This window comes from Heptranchias perlo, chromosome 25 (genome assembly GCF_035084215.1).
Source record: "Heptranchias perlo isolate sHepPer1 chromosome 25, sHepPer1.hap1, whole genome shotgun sequence".
NCBI classification, from domain to species: domain Eukaryota; kingdom Metazoa; phylum Chordata; class Chondrichthyes; order Hexanchiformes; family Hexanchidae; genus Heptranchias; species Heptranchias perlo.
In genome coordinates this window covers 22394195-22411951 of record NC_090349.1, presented here as the reverse complement: position 1 = coordinate 22411951, position 17757 = coordinate 22394195, and the positions used below count along the sequence as shown (strand labels likewise).

The window sequence follows — 17757 nt, the reverse complement described above, 5'->3', positions numbered from 1 at the left end:
GTCAATTTCAAAAGCACCTCTCTGCTTATCCAGTTCCAATTTAGTAGTCCACCTGAAGCCCATGGGAGATGACAGAAAAGCCACAGGGAAAGACTCCATAGAAGATCAGCAAACAGTCCTGTAAAGTTATTAAAATGGGCCAGGTACAGTTTACATTGAAGTTTAAACAAGGAGGGATATCTAAGCCTGCAATTATGGAAAATCTACTGTGTTTCATTGCTACTGTTCATAAATTGTTTAATAAATCTATACAGCAATTTCTAGCCTAATTCGGGATAAACTTTACTCAGTAGTTAGAATGTAGAACTTGCTACCACAAGGAGTAGTTGAGGCGAAGAGCTAGATAAGTACATGAGGGAGAAAGGAATGGAAGGATATGCTGATAGGATTAGATGGAGTGGGAGGAGGCTTATGTGGAGCATAAACACCAGCATAGACAAGTTGGGTCAAATGGCCTGTTTCTGTGCTATAAACTCTATGTACGCAATGACCTAATGGAGAGATTATTCTACCAGCTTCCAAAGTTGAGAAAGATCACATGAAGGGCCACAACATAACCAGTAAGCTGAAGTACAGTAATAAATAAGCTTAAATATAGTGATGAGAGTCTTATGTTCAACCCATGGGTTCACTACAAATTACCTAGCTGTTGAGCAAATAAAGAGACACTCAGTTAAATCTTTGCTCCTTAAGAACCTAAGGGCAAGGTGTCAGATTCTAAATGAGAGAATATCTGGAGTAAAAGCCCAAAAACATAACTGCCTATTTCAAGGGTTTTACTATAATCAAACACCTACTTTTATTCTTACTAATAACCAAGAACAGGATACTTTGTGTTTTTGATTATTTTTTAAAAAAATTGTATGATTTTGGCAGCTTCCTTTTCCCTCATTGTATCCTACAAATTAAACTGATCTTTAAAAATGGGTTCATTACTCCACAAAAATTGGAGGCAAAAGAAGTTGATGTGAACATGTACACATAAAAAAATCTTAGTATAATTTCCAGACTGATTGCCAGAAACTCCTGTGCTCATTTTCAGAGTAGTGCAGTGCTCAGGTATGTTACAGTCCGACGGTTTATTGCCGGACTCAATGTCCAGCACTCCCTCAAGCACTGACATGCTGATAAAATTAGAAGATTGTATTGCCCTCATCAGAAGAAAACATTTGAAAGTACCAGTGATTTGGGGAGCAGTGAACTTTTACATATTTTAAAGAGTTTATCGTGGCTGAAGTCAAGGATACACCGTAGCTGTCCAATAAAAGACAATCTGTCCTGTGCAAGAGTTGTCTCTAGAGGTTTAAGAAATAAATCTAAAACAAATTTTCTTCACAAAGATCTGCCAAATTCAAAGGAAAGGCTCACTAAAGTGATTGAGCTTTCCTTGGAATATAATCTTGAAAAGTTTACTGGGTGTGTATGTCAGGAAGAATCAGATTTCATTTTCAGTAGGTTTTAAAAAAAACATTGCATCCCCCTTCCAAAAAGTCACTTACCCATTCATCTTCAAGAGATTCTGGGATGGAAAGATTAGGTAGGCACTCAAAAACCGAATATCTAAATATCATACTCTGGATTAAAACTTGTCTGAACTTTATCCTAAACAAATAGATCAACAGAGACATAATCCATTTATATTTTTGTTCAATTTGCATAAAAGAATCTGAAGTGTTACAGTAACACCAATACACTACAAGCTCAAACACACATTTTATGACTTTCTGCAGTGAAAGCCCATATCAAACCCTCACTCTTCTCCCCCACCCCACCCTCACATCTTCAAGTACCAGAAAGATTAAATTATAGAGAGGATACAGCATATGCAATTTTAAAGGTATAAGTGTTTCATGGAGCTATCCCAAAGACTAGTTAAGTCTCACCACAGCACCAGGGAGCTGGAAGGTGGAAGGTAATGTTCATAGCATTGGATTTTGCCTGCCTACATTGTACCTAACAATAGTTTCACTTTACCTCAATCTCAACATTTAGGTCTGGATTTTCCAATGAGGAGAGGGGCAGATCTTCAGCAAGACAAGTCTTCCACCCATCATGGAAATGCCTTCCTTGCCAAAATTCCAGCCCTGGGGTCATCAGCAAACAGGTGGACACTTGGCCTCCACAGCCAGTTGCACCACACTGGGTTTAGCTGTAGCAGGCCTCAGCAGCTGACCTAAGCAAGGAGGAAGCAGCAGCTGATGAGTTGCCCCCCAAAAAGCCAAATTTTTCAAAACGAAGTTTGACGGCTGCTCCTGGGGTCTGTGCATGGCATCACTAACCCCTCTTCTGAAACCCTCCCCGGGACCTGTCATCTTACAATACTGGACGCCACTGCCTAACAGGCAGCCCGTGTCCAGCCATCAATTTGCACAAGTGATGAGAAATACATCAAAGGCCATATTTCATTCATTTATTAAAATTGATGAGCAAGCACATTTTATGCTGCAGGGAGCCTATGGGAAGAAGCGAGGATGCGGCAGAGCTTGTCCTCAAACAAATTCCCACCAGCACACAGCCCAGATCTGCAGAATAATCAGCAGAGAGCAGGTAGAAAAGCTACGGCTTAATCGTTCCTGCAGTTAGTTTGATGGGGAGGGATCTGTTTTGTATATGACAATTTTTAGAGGGAGGTGCACATCCTGTATAATGGCCTCTTATGTTTGTTCTATAAAATCTATATTGTAACAATACAGCTCCTTTCTTGGAATTTAGCTGTGTTCTTTGTTGGCTTCTGTATTTGAAAAGTTACAAAAGCATTGAGAATCTCTCCCAGAACAAACCAACTTTACAGCCATTTAAACCTACTCAGTCCAGCTTTCATCTCCAAGGCTCTGGTTAAGATCCCAGGTAGTTAGAATAAAAGCACCAGCGGCCTAGTCCTGACTCATTGCTATACAATTGCTAGGAAAACACAAGACATTCCTCCCCCCACCTCCAAAAAGGTAAATTTGACAACTCTTCAACTTGGGGGAAAAAAAACTAACAAAATAATTGCATGTTTCTTCACCCCTTCAAGTCTTTAGTTCACTATTATTGATAGAGGGGAATTATCAGGTGTGTTATACCCACAATTCTCTCACCTGAGCCATTACTGCAGATCCAAATGGTGTGCACCGTGTATCGTGAGGCAATTTCAGCATCTCTGAAATCCGATTTCCCAGCCCTTGCGTGAACAAGGGCCGGGAAAGCTGGCTGACCACTCGAAAATTGGACAGTTGACAACGTTGCACCTTAATGAAATTCAGATTTCTAGACTCAGAGGTAGGTACACAGAGCAAGGAAGAATGTCAGAGCTGACCATTTAAAATGTGGCACACACCGTTCTGTTTTCCAGATTAGCCTGGATTGGCTGCAGATTCATAAACACTAGGATCTGGACTGCAAGGCCATTATCTGAGAGGCACAGAGCCTAATAGAAATGGAAATCAGACAGGAAACAGTACCAACAGAATAAAGTACCTGTTAGGTTAAACACTTACTAGAGGGTAAGTACAGTACTACCTTTCTGTTATCTCCTTTCCCTTTAATCTGGATGATCCTGGAGCTTTAAATAGAATTAGGTGTTTCTAGAAAAAGAACTATCATGAGAAAATCTGAATTGAAAAACAAACATTATTACCAGGACTATCCCATACTCAGAACTTCCTTTAACATCCAAGTGCATCAGTTCTCTCGTACTGCTCCCAAATATGTACTCAGAAAATTCATGGTGAATGCATCAGATTATGCTTTTTGTAATCAAGGTTAATGACACATGTGGATTATTTTAGAGATTTATTCTAATCTTAGTTTGTTTTCACCCTGGCTGCTCATTAGCAGAAATAGCACAGATGGTGGCAGATCAGAGCAGAGATCAGATCAATCATGCTGATACACAATTATAAGTGTTAGAGCATCTCCACTGCATTGCTAGTCACTCACCAGGTCAAATTGCCTTGTCCACTATACTTGCTGAGACTGATTTCAGAATGTTAGTGTTTAATTTGTCAGGGTGATGAATAGGATTATATACAATCCTAGCCAGTTGACTACATATACAGCATCAATGCTAACATTTTATAAATTGAGTACTACTTTAAAAAATGAAAAACTCAATCTAATTTGTATTGCATTGTTTTACTTTATTAACATATACAGTTACATTGTGCTTAACAGATTCTATTATGCATTTCTTAGTTTAAAAATTACATCTGGAGATTTAACACAGAATCTAAACACAATACATAACTGCAAGATGTAAATATACACACACCAACTCTCACCGAACAAAATTACCAAATGCGTAAAATTACTTGAAATGTGAATCTAGTCATGATTTCTAAAAAAGGCAATGACAAAACAAATTCTAAGTGCATTTGTAATTTTAAAGGCATAAAACAAAAATTGTTCTGCTTGTTAAAGCCACCACCGATCCAGTCAAAACATGATCCAATACATGTACTAGTACTGAAATACCCAAGTGAAAGTCAGCAGAAATCAATAAAGTACACTTTAAAAAATCTTAAAGTTAGGTGTTTACAATCATTGCAATACATCAATTGAATTGAATTTGGCCAAAACACATTAGCTCAAGTATAGTTATCAGCACAATTTAATAAATCATTTCAAATGTACAATATAATCTATTTAATAGGTTCTGTGTTTCCTGTATCTGTCACAATCCACAAGAATTCCCATTATTCTACATGTTGTCAATGGCTAGAGAAAATAAAAGCATCTGTCAGAGTGAACAAATATTTTCAGCCTGATGGCTTTTATTTTCCTTTCAGCGCTCATTTCCAAACTAGATCATCATATAGAATCATGTACTCCTGAGAGGCACATCTTCCAGAACCAAAATAAATGAACAATATTTGTTGGTACTTTATAGTAGTGGAGTTAGTTCCATGTGGGATTGATTCTAGAGATACAGCAATTTAATATTTTTTTTAAAATCTGAGTCTTATGCTTTTCTTACATGATATGGGCAAATAGAGAGAAGGGAGACTATATTCACAAAATTGATTGAATTGGATCCATCAGTTGAAAGACTCACTTTATATGCAGTCATTCATTAGCAGTTATACTTTTGTCTAATTTAAAATAATATAATCCACTAACAGGTTTAATATTGCATACTAAAATTTACCTTGTGGAATTTAAAGATCACCTCTGAGAAAGAGGAATCGCACAAATACAAACTTGTTGGACCAAGATTTGAGGTTCCACACTTTAATTGAGCTCTATTGGAAACTGGAGGTGGGGCAGAAAGACTGAGATTTAAAGACTATTTAGTAGATTGGACCATATTTTCATTCATTTATTTTGCAGGAATTTGTTCATATTAATTTAGTTTAACACCACATACCATAATTAAACTATATATAAATAACCTGATAATTAATCACATATACAAACATGCCATATTAATAGTTCTGTGGTTTACAAATCCATTGGCAAAAACTGCACAGCTTGTAACAGAAAATTATACACATATATTTTTATACTGTACTTCTATTCACGTGGAATGTACCCACAAAACTAGAGGGGGGGAACTCCAAATGGGGGTGCACAGTAGATAGAAATCTTGATTTTTCTTTCCACTACTGCACATTGCATGTAGAACACCAACGCAAATAAATTCTTACTTATATAATTAGTGGTCTAACAGTGTAGCAGCACTGAAAGGGACAGAAGGGAAACAGGTGAAACAAAGTTGTATAGAAGTTTACTTACCCTTGATTTTATCACAAAATATACTAATGCTAAAATATTACAACTATCCTTCTCATTCAGTGTACTAACAGCACAACCACAATGGTGCATAATTACTGAGCACAAATATATTCTTTTCTCCCTTCCCCCCAATAAGACAGAATTTGAAGAGACTGAACAAAGAACATTGCTTCATTTGTGTTTTATGTAGTGACACAGATATTCTGTTTGCACCAGTGTCTCCCAAATGAACATTTGGCCATACACAGTTAACATGTCAAAGGAAAGAGATTATTTTTTTTAAAAAGATATTATTCCCATATATAGTATTACTGATGAATATAAAGTACTAAACAAGTATAAAAATAAAAAAAAGTGGTTACATGATTAACAGAGCAAAACTTATGTTCCTAAGTACTGGTTACTAATAACATCTATCCTCCTTGTTGGGTTGAACATGGGTTTTTCACACTTGTTATAAACAGTGCTTCACTATCCATTAAATAGTGCTGGTGATTAGCAATGGCATTCCTTCCAACACTAAGCAGTGTTTCGGTCGAGCTTTTCCAATACTCTATTAAGACGAATGCTCATAAGCCTGATTTGACCATCAAGATGATCGAGTTTTTCCTCTATATGACTACCACTCCTCCTCCAATAAAAACCAACTGGACCGGTCATAAAGTATACCACAGCTATAAAGCAAAGTGGGAGCACAGCACGTTCAGGATCACCTTCAAATTTCTGCAAAATGTACAGGCAAGAGAGGGCAAACAAGGTGACTCGCGCGATCCAGAAAAAGCGGCCAAACAGTGTATGTAATACATAAAATAAAAGTCCCAGAAACATTGACAAAAACCAATAAGCTACAAGAACAGCAACTACTAACAGGAGGACTCGAGTTGGGTGATTTGCAACTGCCGCTGGGTTCAGATACTGGTTCAGGTTTGATGCTGTAAGAAATAATAGAGAATTACATTTTGTGTGTCATAACAAATCAATACAGAAACTTTAATTAGCTGATCACTCAACTTTTTTTTTGCAGAAATGAAATCAAAACAAAGAAACAAATTGCTCCCTGGTCTCCAAGCAACACATGAACCCCCGGATGCAGAGAAAAATTTGGAATTTCAGCCAGATTCCCACTATTGGCTCCTGCTAGAGAGCACCACAGGGAACAATGAAGATTGGCTTTTTTTTTTAAACAAACAAGCAGATCCTCCATGGTGTAATTCAGTCTGGAGCACAGTTGTGATATTCAGCTACTAACTTGGTCTGGTCTTTTAGGCTACTGCTATAAGTTGGCAAACCCAGGTAATTGGAGCAACTTAAAAATTGCCAGGGTAAATCAGGGGGCAGTTATAACCATATTTTTTAGCTCCAGGTCAATGACTGGCATGTATTTTTTAAAAAGTTTGCACCTGTAACAAAATGCAACATCTGGAGTGAAATTGACCTGTGCTAGATATCCTACTAGAGCACACACATTTACCGTTTTCCTCACTCACAGACCTCTCTCTAGGCAATGCAAGCCTTGTGGCTGAGACGGCAAAGAAACGACTGGTTAGAGGCTACTGCCAGAGCCACTCTTGGCCACTCAAGAGTAGGCTGATGAAAATGTCTCCTGACTGATGATCACAGTTCACAGAAATGAAAATGTAGAACTCTATTGTTCTCTTATAGATAGGTCCCTCAGCAAACTCAGAAGTACAGGTCTTCTCCAAATACCCATTTAGTGGGTACAGAGCAGTTTCTTGTGCAGAATTATGCTTTGAATCCAGAGATTTGACAACAATGAAGCAGGCTGTGAGAAGCACAAAGACCCAAGTATTTTACATAAAAATACTCCTTTACTCCAACATTCTCCTTAAATCAGCATGTATGAAAAAATTTTTTTACCATCAATTCCAAGAACATCCAGCAGATCCGTCCATATTCTCCACACTGTGTCCACCAACACATCCACACTAACCACAAACTGTTCGGTGATTCTGGAGAAAAACTGAAAGAATATTTCTTGATTAGACCATCAATTTTCATTTAATATAGTCCTGTTGTCAGGAGCACAGCTGTGACATTTAGCTCCAAGGTAGGAGGTGCCATTCTTCACAATGCCACTTGTCTGAGGCCTGTAAAAGTAGGCCTCTCACCACTCCCTCCTATCCTAAGGCCCCTCCCCCAAAGCCCAGAGATGGCAATCCCCACACTCCCATCAATGCCTTCTCCACCCCACGCCTCTCTGCCCAGTACTATTGAGGAAAGACCTAGAGTTGAGTTTCTGGTTGTGACCCAGGAACCAGCTTTAAGTTCTTTCAAGCTCTTGCTGCATTTTATTAAGACAGTAAAAGGAGTCAGTCAGCCAGTACTTTATATTAAAAAAACTAAAGCCAGTTTCCAACTTGGAATATGGCTGTAGTGCATTTCTTGGGGCTAGAAGGCAGGCGTTCTGCAACAGCATTCCTAATTCCGGGAAAGCACTTTTGGAAAAACTTACTGATCTCAGTGGCACATAGGCTTTGTAGTTACCCACTGTACCATCAGGGAACCCCGTCCTGTAACAGCTTAGGCAGTACCTAAAGTATTTGTACCGGTTTATTATGCACATGTTTGTCTAAACCAAATATCAGCAATGCACAGTTGTTAAATTTCCACATTTTGTTTAATAGTGTCTCAAAGTTTATAAATTTTTATTTCAATGTAATCAAAGCCAAGCCATTAATCTTTACATGAGCAGTATACTTCCTACACAGAACAGGCCACACCACCTGAGGAAGGGGGGAAGCCTCCGAAAGCTTGTGGGATTAAAAATAAAATTGTTGGACTATAACTTGGTGTTGTAAAATTGTTTACAATACACAGAACAGCACCTTGTAGCTTATACTGCAGCTATGCAAACCATGACCACTAGGTGATGCTATCCACTGAGGGAAACATGAGTGCCATCTTGCGGCAATAAGGTTAAGAAATTTCCGGTCAAAAGCAAAATACTGCAGATGCTGGAAATCTGAAGTAAAAACAGAAAATGCTGGAAACACTCAGGTCAGGCAGCATCTGTGGAGAAAGAAACAGAGTTAACGTTTCAGGTCCTTTCAGAACTACAAACTGCAGTTCTGCTGAAGGATCATTGACCTGAAACGTTAACTCTCTCTTTCTCCACAGATGCTGCCTAACTTGCTCAGTATTTCCGGCATTTTCTAAAGATATTTCCGGTGTTAGAAATAACGTGCATTGGAGCACAGATGACCTAAACTGCGAAAATGCTTTAATTTCTATACCTGACATGCAACATCACTAGAAGTAACAACTATATAAAGGGCTTCCATCTTACTAACCCATAGCTGCTGCACATCTGAAAAGCAGAATCTTTAAAAAAAATTATTCCCAGGGTATTGGTGTCGCTGGCGAGGCAGGCATTTATTACGCATCCCTCGTTGCCCTCGAAATGGTGGTAGTGGGCAGTCTTCTTGAACTGCTACAGTCCACATGGCGAAAGTTCTCCCACAATGCTATTAGGTAGGGAGTTCCAGGATTTTGACCCAACAATGATGAAGGAATGGAGATAAATGTCCAAGTCAGGATGGTGTAACTTGGAGGTGATGTGTTCCCATGCATCTGCTGCCCTTGTCCTTCTAGGTGGTGGAGATCGTAGGTTTGCGAGGTGCTGCCGGGCATCCTGTAGATAGTACACACTGCAGCCACAATATGCCGGTGGTGGAGGGAGTGGATGTTTAAACTGATTGATTGAGTCCAATGAAGCGGATTGCTTTGTCCTGGAGGGTGTTGTGCTTCGAGTATTATTGCAGCTGCACCTATCCAGGTAAGTGGAGATTATTCCATCACACTCCCGACATGTACCTTGTAGGTAATGGTAAGGCTTTGGGGAGTCAGGAGGTGAGCCACTCAGTCGCAGAACACCCAGCCTATGACCTGCTCTAGTAGGCACAGTATTTACGCGGCTGGCCCAGTTGAGTTTCTGGTCAATAGTGACCCCCCCCCCCTCCAGAATGTGGATGGTGGGTGATTCTGCAATATTAATGCCACTGAATGTCAAGGGGAGGTGGTTAGGCTCCCTCTTGTTGGAAATGGTCATTGCCTGGTCTTGTCCAGGTCTTGCTGCATGTGGGCATAGACTGCTTCATTATCTGACGAATTACGAATGGAGCTGAACACTGCGCAATCATCAATGAACAGCCACACTTCTGACCTTATGATGGATGGAAGGTCATTGGTGAAGCAGCTAAAAGACAGTTGGGCCTTGCACACTGCCTTGAACACCTGCAGTGATGTCCTGAGGCTGAGATAATTGGCCTCCCAACAACCACAACCATCCTCTTTTGTACCAGCTACGACTCCAGGCAGATTTTTCCCCGATTTCAGTTTCAATAGGGCTCCTTGGTGCCACACTTGGTCTGCCTTAATGTCAAGGGCAGTCAATCTTGCCTCATCTCTGGAATTCAGCTCATGTCCACATTTGGACCAAGGTTGCAATGAGGGCTGGAGCTGAGTGGTCCTAAATCTTTGGCATAATTCTACTGTGCTGAGTTCTTAAGCCTGCACACGGCAGAGCACAGCATTCATACAACAATCTTGTGTTCTCATTGAGCTACAATCCTCACTTAAATATTGAAAAGCTGCTTTTATTCCAATAACCCAGAATGTTTGGCAGTATAACAAGCTTGCATCAGCACACAAACACACGCAAATCAAGGGATTTTAACCACACCCATATTGCCTACAGCATCAATTGAAGATTTCAAAAAGTTGAAAAACAGCACTGAAGCTTAAAAAGATGGGAATACCTGAATATATATTTGTACAGGCCAGTAATAGCCACAATCACGCTTTATATGCTTGGATCCCATTTGCAGCTGATTACAGTATGGCCAGCTGTACTATTGATGGGTAGATGCAGATGACCAGCACAACTCAGTCACACTCACTCGAGACCAATCAGCAATATAAAAGTGGCTTTTACTTTTGATTGAACCAGTTATACGAGATCCACGTGTCGGGCACTAGTATGGCAGGAAACCAATACAAAAAACAGCTTTAGGTCATTTTTAAAAAGGGGAAGATACTTAACAAGGAACTACAGCATAGTATTTAGAAAGATTGCCCTTCTTTTAATGTGCAATATTTCAGCAATGTACATGTAGCAATAAATGTGTACAAATCAAACTATCTACTGATTTTAAGATGAATGAAAAATGAAGAGAAAAAATAACTTCGAGCTAGTGAATGGAAGTAGTTCAAGACAAATATTTTGAGGAAACAGAAGACAGGAAGCACCTTCAGGCACAGAAATGTTGGTGGCGTACATTTCCCATCAACTCCTTCCCCCCACCCCAGGCACACTGTACATATAAATGGAAGTATGTAGTAAGTTAGTGAGCAGCTCAAAGAGAATGAAGATTAACAGTCCAGGTTGGACCATCAACCTGTCTTAACTATTTATTTATGTCATGTCTAAGCAACTACATTGTGCTTTGTGCATCGACACCCACCCACGCCCTAACCAAATTCACAAACGATATTCTCCGTGACCGTGACCAGAGTGCATATCCCTCCTCATCCTCTCTGCATCCTTTGGCAGGGTCAACCACACCATTTTCCTTCAACAGCTCTCTATTGTTGTCCAGTTCAGTGGGACTACTACCACTTGGTTCCATTCTTACCTATATAATCATTGCCGGAGCATCTCCCAACAATGATTTCTCTTCCCACTCCTGCACCGTTACCTCAAGGAAGCATCCTTTTCATCATCGACATGCTGCCCTTGGTGACATTATCTGCAGACATGGCGTCAGCTTCCACATGTACACTGACCACATTCAGCTCTAACTCTCCACCACCTATCTCAGCCCCTCCATTGGCCCTATGCTTTCGGACTGCTTGCTTGACACACAGTTTCCTTCAGCTGAACATTGGAAAGACCAAGACACCAAACAACTCTACGTTTCCCAACTCCATCCCCCCACCATGGCCAGTGTCTCGGGCTGAACCAGACTGTTCACAACCATAGCGATTCGATCCAGAGCTAAGCTTCCAACCCCATAAGATCTCCATCATAAAAGACTGCCAACTAACATCGCCCATCTCCCACCGAAACCCTCAACTATGCCTTTGTCAGCTCTAGACTCAACTATTCCAATGTTCTCCTGGCCAGCCTCCCATCCTCCATAAATTTCAATTCATCAAACTCTGCTGACTGTATCTTATCCTGTACGAAGTCCCCCTCGCCCATCATCCCTGTCCTCACCGACTTACATTGGCTCTTTGTTTCCCAACACCTCAAATTTAACATTCGCAGTCTCATGTTTAAACCCCTTCAAGACACAACTCCTCCCTATCTCTAGCCATCTCAAGCCCTATAACTTACAATAAAGCAAGGAGGAAAGATTGACTACCCTGGGTCTTTTGTCTCTTGATAAGAAGATGGAGAGGGGATACGATAAAAGTTCTTACAATTATGAAAAGTTTGGATAAAATGCATCCAAGTAAGCTTTTCAGCTGTGTGCAGAATTTAAGCACAAGGAGTCATATTTACAAATTAAGGACATCAAAAAAGAGAGAAATGAAGAGGAATTTTTTTTTTTAAAAAAACTTAAAAGGGTGGCACGTGCATGGAACAGATTACTGGCACGGTTAGTGGAACATGAAACCCTAACATGATCTTTAAAACTTTTTTTAACTGTACATCAGACCCCCTTCTGCCTCATACTGGCATTCGACATGCTAAATGCAGATTTAGCTAGCATACCAAACATGTTACCAAGGGCCTTACACACACACACACACACCCCTTACGCGCACAGACACACACACCCACCCTTGCGCGCACACAGACACTCACACAACCCACCCCCCCTTGCGCGCGCACAGACACACAACCCCACCCCCCCTTGCGCGCGCACAGACACACAACCCCACCCCCCCTTGCGCGCGCACAGACACACAACCCCACCCCCCCTTGCGCGCGCACAGACACACAACCCCACCCCCCCTTGCGCGCGCACAGACACACAACCCCACCCCCCCTTGCGCGCGCACAGACACACAACCCCACCCCCCCTTGCGCGCGCACAGACACACAACCCCACCCCCCCTTGCGCGCGCACAGACACACAACCCCACCCCCCCTTGCGCGCGCACAGACACACAACCCCACCCCCCCTTGCGCGCGCACAGACACACAACCCCACCCCCCCTTGCGCGCGCACAGACACACAACCCCACCCCCCCTTGCGCGCACAGACACACAACCCCACCCCCCCTTGCGCGCGCACAGACACACAACCCCACCCCCCCTTGCGCGCGCACAGACACACAACCCCACCCCCCCTTGCGCGCGCACAGACACACAACCCCACCCCCCCTTGCGCGCGCACAGACACACAACCCCACCCCCCCTTGCGCGCGCACAGACACACAACCCCACCCCCCCTTGCGCGCGCACAGACACACAACCCCACCCCCCCTTGCGCGCGCAGACACACAACCCCACCCCCCCTTGCGCGCGCACAGACACACAACCCCACCCCCCCTTACGCGCAGACACACAACCCCCCCTCGCACGCGCAGACACACACACCAAACCCCGCCCCTTGCACGCGCAGACACACACACACCAAACCCCCCCCCTTGCACGCGCAGACACACACACCAAACCCCCCCCTTGCACGCGCAGACACACACACACCAAACCCCCCCTTGCACGCGCAGACACACACACCAACCCCCCCTTGCACGCGTAGACACACACACCAACCCCCCCTTGCACGCGTAGACACACACACCAAACCCCCCTTGCACGCGCACACACACACACCAAACCCCCCTTGCACGCGCACACACACACACCAAACCCCCCCTTGCACGCGCAGACACACACACCAACCCCCCCTTGCACGCGCAGACACACACACCAACCCCCCCTTGCACGCGCACACACACACACACCAACCCCCCCTTGCACGCGCACACACACACACCAACCCCCCCTTGCACGCGCACACACACACCAACCCCCCCTTGCACGCGCACACACACACACCAACCCCCCCTTGCACGCGCACACACACCAACCCCCGCTTGCACGCGCACACACACCAACCCCCGCTTGCACGCGCACACACACACCAACCCCCCCTTGCACGCGCACACACACACCAACCCCCCCTTGCACGCGCACACACACACACCAAACCCCCCTTGCACGCGCAGACACACACACCAACCCCCCTTGCACGCGTAGACACACACACCAACCCCCCCTTGCACGCGCACACACACACACCAACCCCCCCTTGCACGCGCACACACACACACCAACCCCCCCTTGCACGCGCACACACACACACCAACCCCCCCTTGCACACGCACACACACACACCAACCCCCCCTGCACGCGCAGACACACACACCAACCCCCCCTTGCACGCGCACACACACACACCAACCCCCCCTTGCACGCGCACACACACACACACACCAAACCCCCCCTTGCACGCGCAAACACACACACCAACCCCCCCTTGCACGCGCGCACACACACCAACCCCCCTTGCACGCGCGCACACACACCAACCCCCCCTTGCACGCGCACACACACCAACCCCCCCTTGCACGCGCGCGCACACACCAACCCCCCCTTGCACGCGCGCGCACACACCAACCCCCCCTTGCACGCGCGCGCACACACCAACCCCCCCTTGCACGCGCGCGCACACACCAACCCCCCCTTGCACGCGCGCGCACACACCAACCCCCCCTTGCACGCGCGCACACACACACCAACCCCCCCTTGCACACGCACACACACACACCAACCCCCCCTTGCACGCGCACACACACAAACACCAACCCCCCCTCGCACGTGCAGACACACCCCCTCCCCCTCTGCGCGCACACATTCTCGACCCCCCCTCTCCCCCGCGCCTTGCACTCACTGTCGCCGCTCCACCTTACGTTACCTTTTGCAACGCCTGCATGTTCTCCTCCCCGAACACAGTAGCCAGGCTCCGATAGACGCCGCTCGCCACCCGCCTAAAACTGTTGTTCTGCTTTTCGTACCCGGCATCCCGGTAGGACTTCGCCGTGTTCACCGACGCCAACCCGGCCAAAAGCACCGCGGCCGCCAGCGCCATCACTCTCACTCTCACCGCCACCGCCGCCGCCGCCATCCCCAGCCGAGCAAAACAAGCAGCTTCAGCCCCGCAGCTCAACTGACACCCAGCGCGAGCACCAGGGTGCAACCAACAAAAACGTCCGGCCCACAACACACGGCTCCAACCCACCTCTGCCTGTGCAACCGCCAAATACTTCCCGACACCAATTTATAGCATGAGACCAGTCCCTCTGGTTGTCTTCTTTCTCCAAATCCTAAACCGGGGGCAGAGGGTGGGATTATAGTGTAAATTCTGATATTTTCTTTGATGTTGATAAATGGTGTTTCCACATAAGATACAAAGTTACTGCACTTATATCTCCTAACATGTAATAAATATATACTAACATGTAATAAATTTGTTCAACTCTGTACAACTTATATTAATTGTGCATGCTAATACATGTATGCAGAATTATCTAACTTTTTTCATACTTGATTTGCTCATGTAAAAGTAACTCCACCTCAGCTAAATTTCTTCCAGCTGATTGGCTGATACCTAAATTTATTCAGTGGGTCTTGTATACAGCATGCACTTTCTGTAACACTTTCCTGTCACACTTAATGTTTACATTTTTGACCTTTGTCTCATTCTTACTATGTGAGTCATTTCTACCTCAGGTCTTCCCAACTTTTGTGTTGCAACTCCTAGCTGTAGAATCTCAACATCTGTCTACGGCCTGTGAAGATTGGGCCTCCTGCTGATCGCCACACCTGCCCACCTGAAAAACTACCATAATAAGGCTTAGTAAGCAATTCCAAAGCCATGACCAGAAATTCAGCAGTACGACAAAGCCAGGTAGCCAGCATTGCTTTCCTGCCACTGAACTAGAAGCCATGTTATTCAAAGCGCATTGAGTGCTTTTAGTACATTTTCCTTCATTCACCCATATCTTCTAGACCCCAAGCACCCCCCCCAAATAATTCCAGATCTTACCTCTCCAATGTTCCTGAACTTCAAGACCGCACTACTCAACCCTCCTAAACCTTTGCTAGCCCCCCATCCCCAGTACTCTTTCACCTCAAGACCACCCCCTAGTTCCCAGATGCAATAATAATATATGACTTATTCAGTCACTATCAATGAGTGGCCCTGATAATATAATGAGCATTACATGGAAGTGCCACCGGAGATCCGTTGGCAACAGAAGTCTTGTGTACAGCATACGGTCACACTTCCAACACTTTTCACAGCTAAATTTGTTCAATTCGGTACAACTTATATTAATTGTGCATCTTAATATATGTATGCAGAATTATATAACTTTTCTCATACTTGATTTGCTCATGTAAAAGTAACTCCACCTCAGCTAAATTTCTTCCAGCTGATTGGCTGATACCTAAATTTATTCAGTCATATTAATTTGCCATCTAAAAGTGGAAGCTAGCCAAATCACTCAAAACAAAATTTCCCAGTTCTTTCGTCTGCCATTTTTTCTCAGTAAATGAAATTTCTAGGTCCAAAAAAAGCTTTTAAACATGAAAAAATTACATAGTTCACAATAACATGTGTGTACTAATTTATAAAGTTATCTGTTGTGCATTTGAATAGCTTCAATAATGCTTTTACATGACGTCCTCAGCCTCTTTTAAAAGCCTGTTTTTAAAAGATTATCTTCCGACCTACAGCTATCACTTCGTGTGCTACAGACAGATGTCAGTCAGAGTGCCTGATGTGTACAATTTCCGACTGCTTTGTGATAGAATTTCTGACTTTCTTCCAAATTATTCCCTAATACTGCTGATAAATACATTTTAATTTTTTCCTTCAGGTAATGTTTATACTTTAATTATCCACTGCTGAATTAAACTGCTTAAATTTTACCTCAGGGAAAGCCAGACAGATAGCAGCTCCCATTTCTATTACTTATACTTATGAAGGTAAACAATACATATATTTTCTGAGTGGAACATCCCTCCCTTCTTCATTTTGGCTTCACACTGATATCAGGCAAAACATATTTTCTGTGGTAAATTTTAAAACTTTTCCAACTGACTGTAAGACTAGTATGTGTGTGTAAGAATGAGAGAAAGAGAAAAACAGGGAGAAATAAGCAAAGTGTAAGAGAGAGAGAAACAGAGAAAGACAGAGAGAGAAAGGGAACGAGACAAAGAGAAAAAGATAGATACATCGAGATAGACAGGCTGAGAGAGTTACATGACACAGCCTGCTTTCGGATGTGAGCCTCCCCCCTGACCCCCCCCCCCCATCACACTAAACTGTCATGCTGCCTAATCCATTTTAGATATAAGGCAGTCTCCTTTGTCCCACACCTCCGCTCCCTGGAAGATCTTGTGCCTTCAGCCCAGCTTCTGACCTGAAGCTGATTTTAAGTGCAAAAAAATCTTTAAATATTGTTTTGCCAACTTATAGTGGGCATTTGGTTGCCCATGGGAACAACACCACCTGCACGTTCCCCTCCAAGTCACACACCATCCCGACTTGGAAATATATCGGCGTTCCTTCATCGTCGCTGGGTCAAAATCTTGGAACTCCCTTCCTAACAGCACTGTGGGAGAACCGTCACCACACGGACTACAGCGGTTCAACAAGGCGGCTCACCACCACCTTCTCGAGGGCAATTAGGGATGGGCAATAAATGCCGGCCTCGCTAGCGACGCCCACATCCCATGATCGAATTTTTAAAAATAGCAAATTTTGCACTTAAAATGGGCTTTGAGCCCTATAAAACAGTGCATTCTCTGATTTACTCTGAGCAGCACCACTCGAAAAAGACTTCTAATGTCTGGTTTACAATGTTCTGGACAGCTCCCTCAAAAAACACAGTGTTCAGTTAGGTGGCAATCCTAGATTGGCATTGATACCACTCAAGAGTGATACTCATTTATTTTACAAATATTATCTATATAGCCTACCCTGCATTTCACATTGAAAA

The 17757-nt window shown here is 43.7% G+C and overlaps 1 protein-coding gene across 1 annotated transcript; it reads right to left on the bottom strand.

Annotated features, from left to right (window-relative positions):
* Positions 1-4100: 4100 nt before the first annotated feature.
* On the bottom strand, positions 4101-14962 carry bri3bp (bri3 binding protein). Its single transcript, XM_068005752.1, has 3 exons — positions 14667-14962; positions 7594-7696; positions 4101-6647 (listed from the first exon to the last, which is right to left on the bottom strand). Exons 1-3 carry the CDS (start codon positions 14874-14876, stop codon positions 6235-6237), a joined length of 726 nt encoding a protein of 241 aa, XP_067861853.1. The 5' UTR covers positions 14877-14962; the 3' UTR covers positions 4101-6234.
* Between the last annotated feature and the right edge of the window lie 2795 nt (positions 14963-17757).

Bases quoted from the DNA above. Each gene is read 5' to 3' on its own strand.
- bri3bp (XM_068005752.1), bottom strand. From the start codon at position 14,876: ATGGCGGCGGCGGCGGTGGCGGTGAGAGTGAGAGTGATGGCGCTGGCG. The intron at 7,697-14,666 runs GTAACGTAAGGT...ATATTCTTTCAG, and splicing joins ACATGCAGGCGTTGCAAAAG to TTTTTCTCCAGAATCACCGA. The intron at 6,648-7,593 runs GTAAAAAAATTT...TATTTCTTACAG, and splicing joins GGATGTTCTTGGAATTGATG to CATCAAACCTGAACCAGTAT.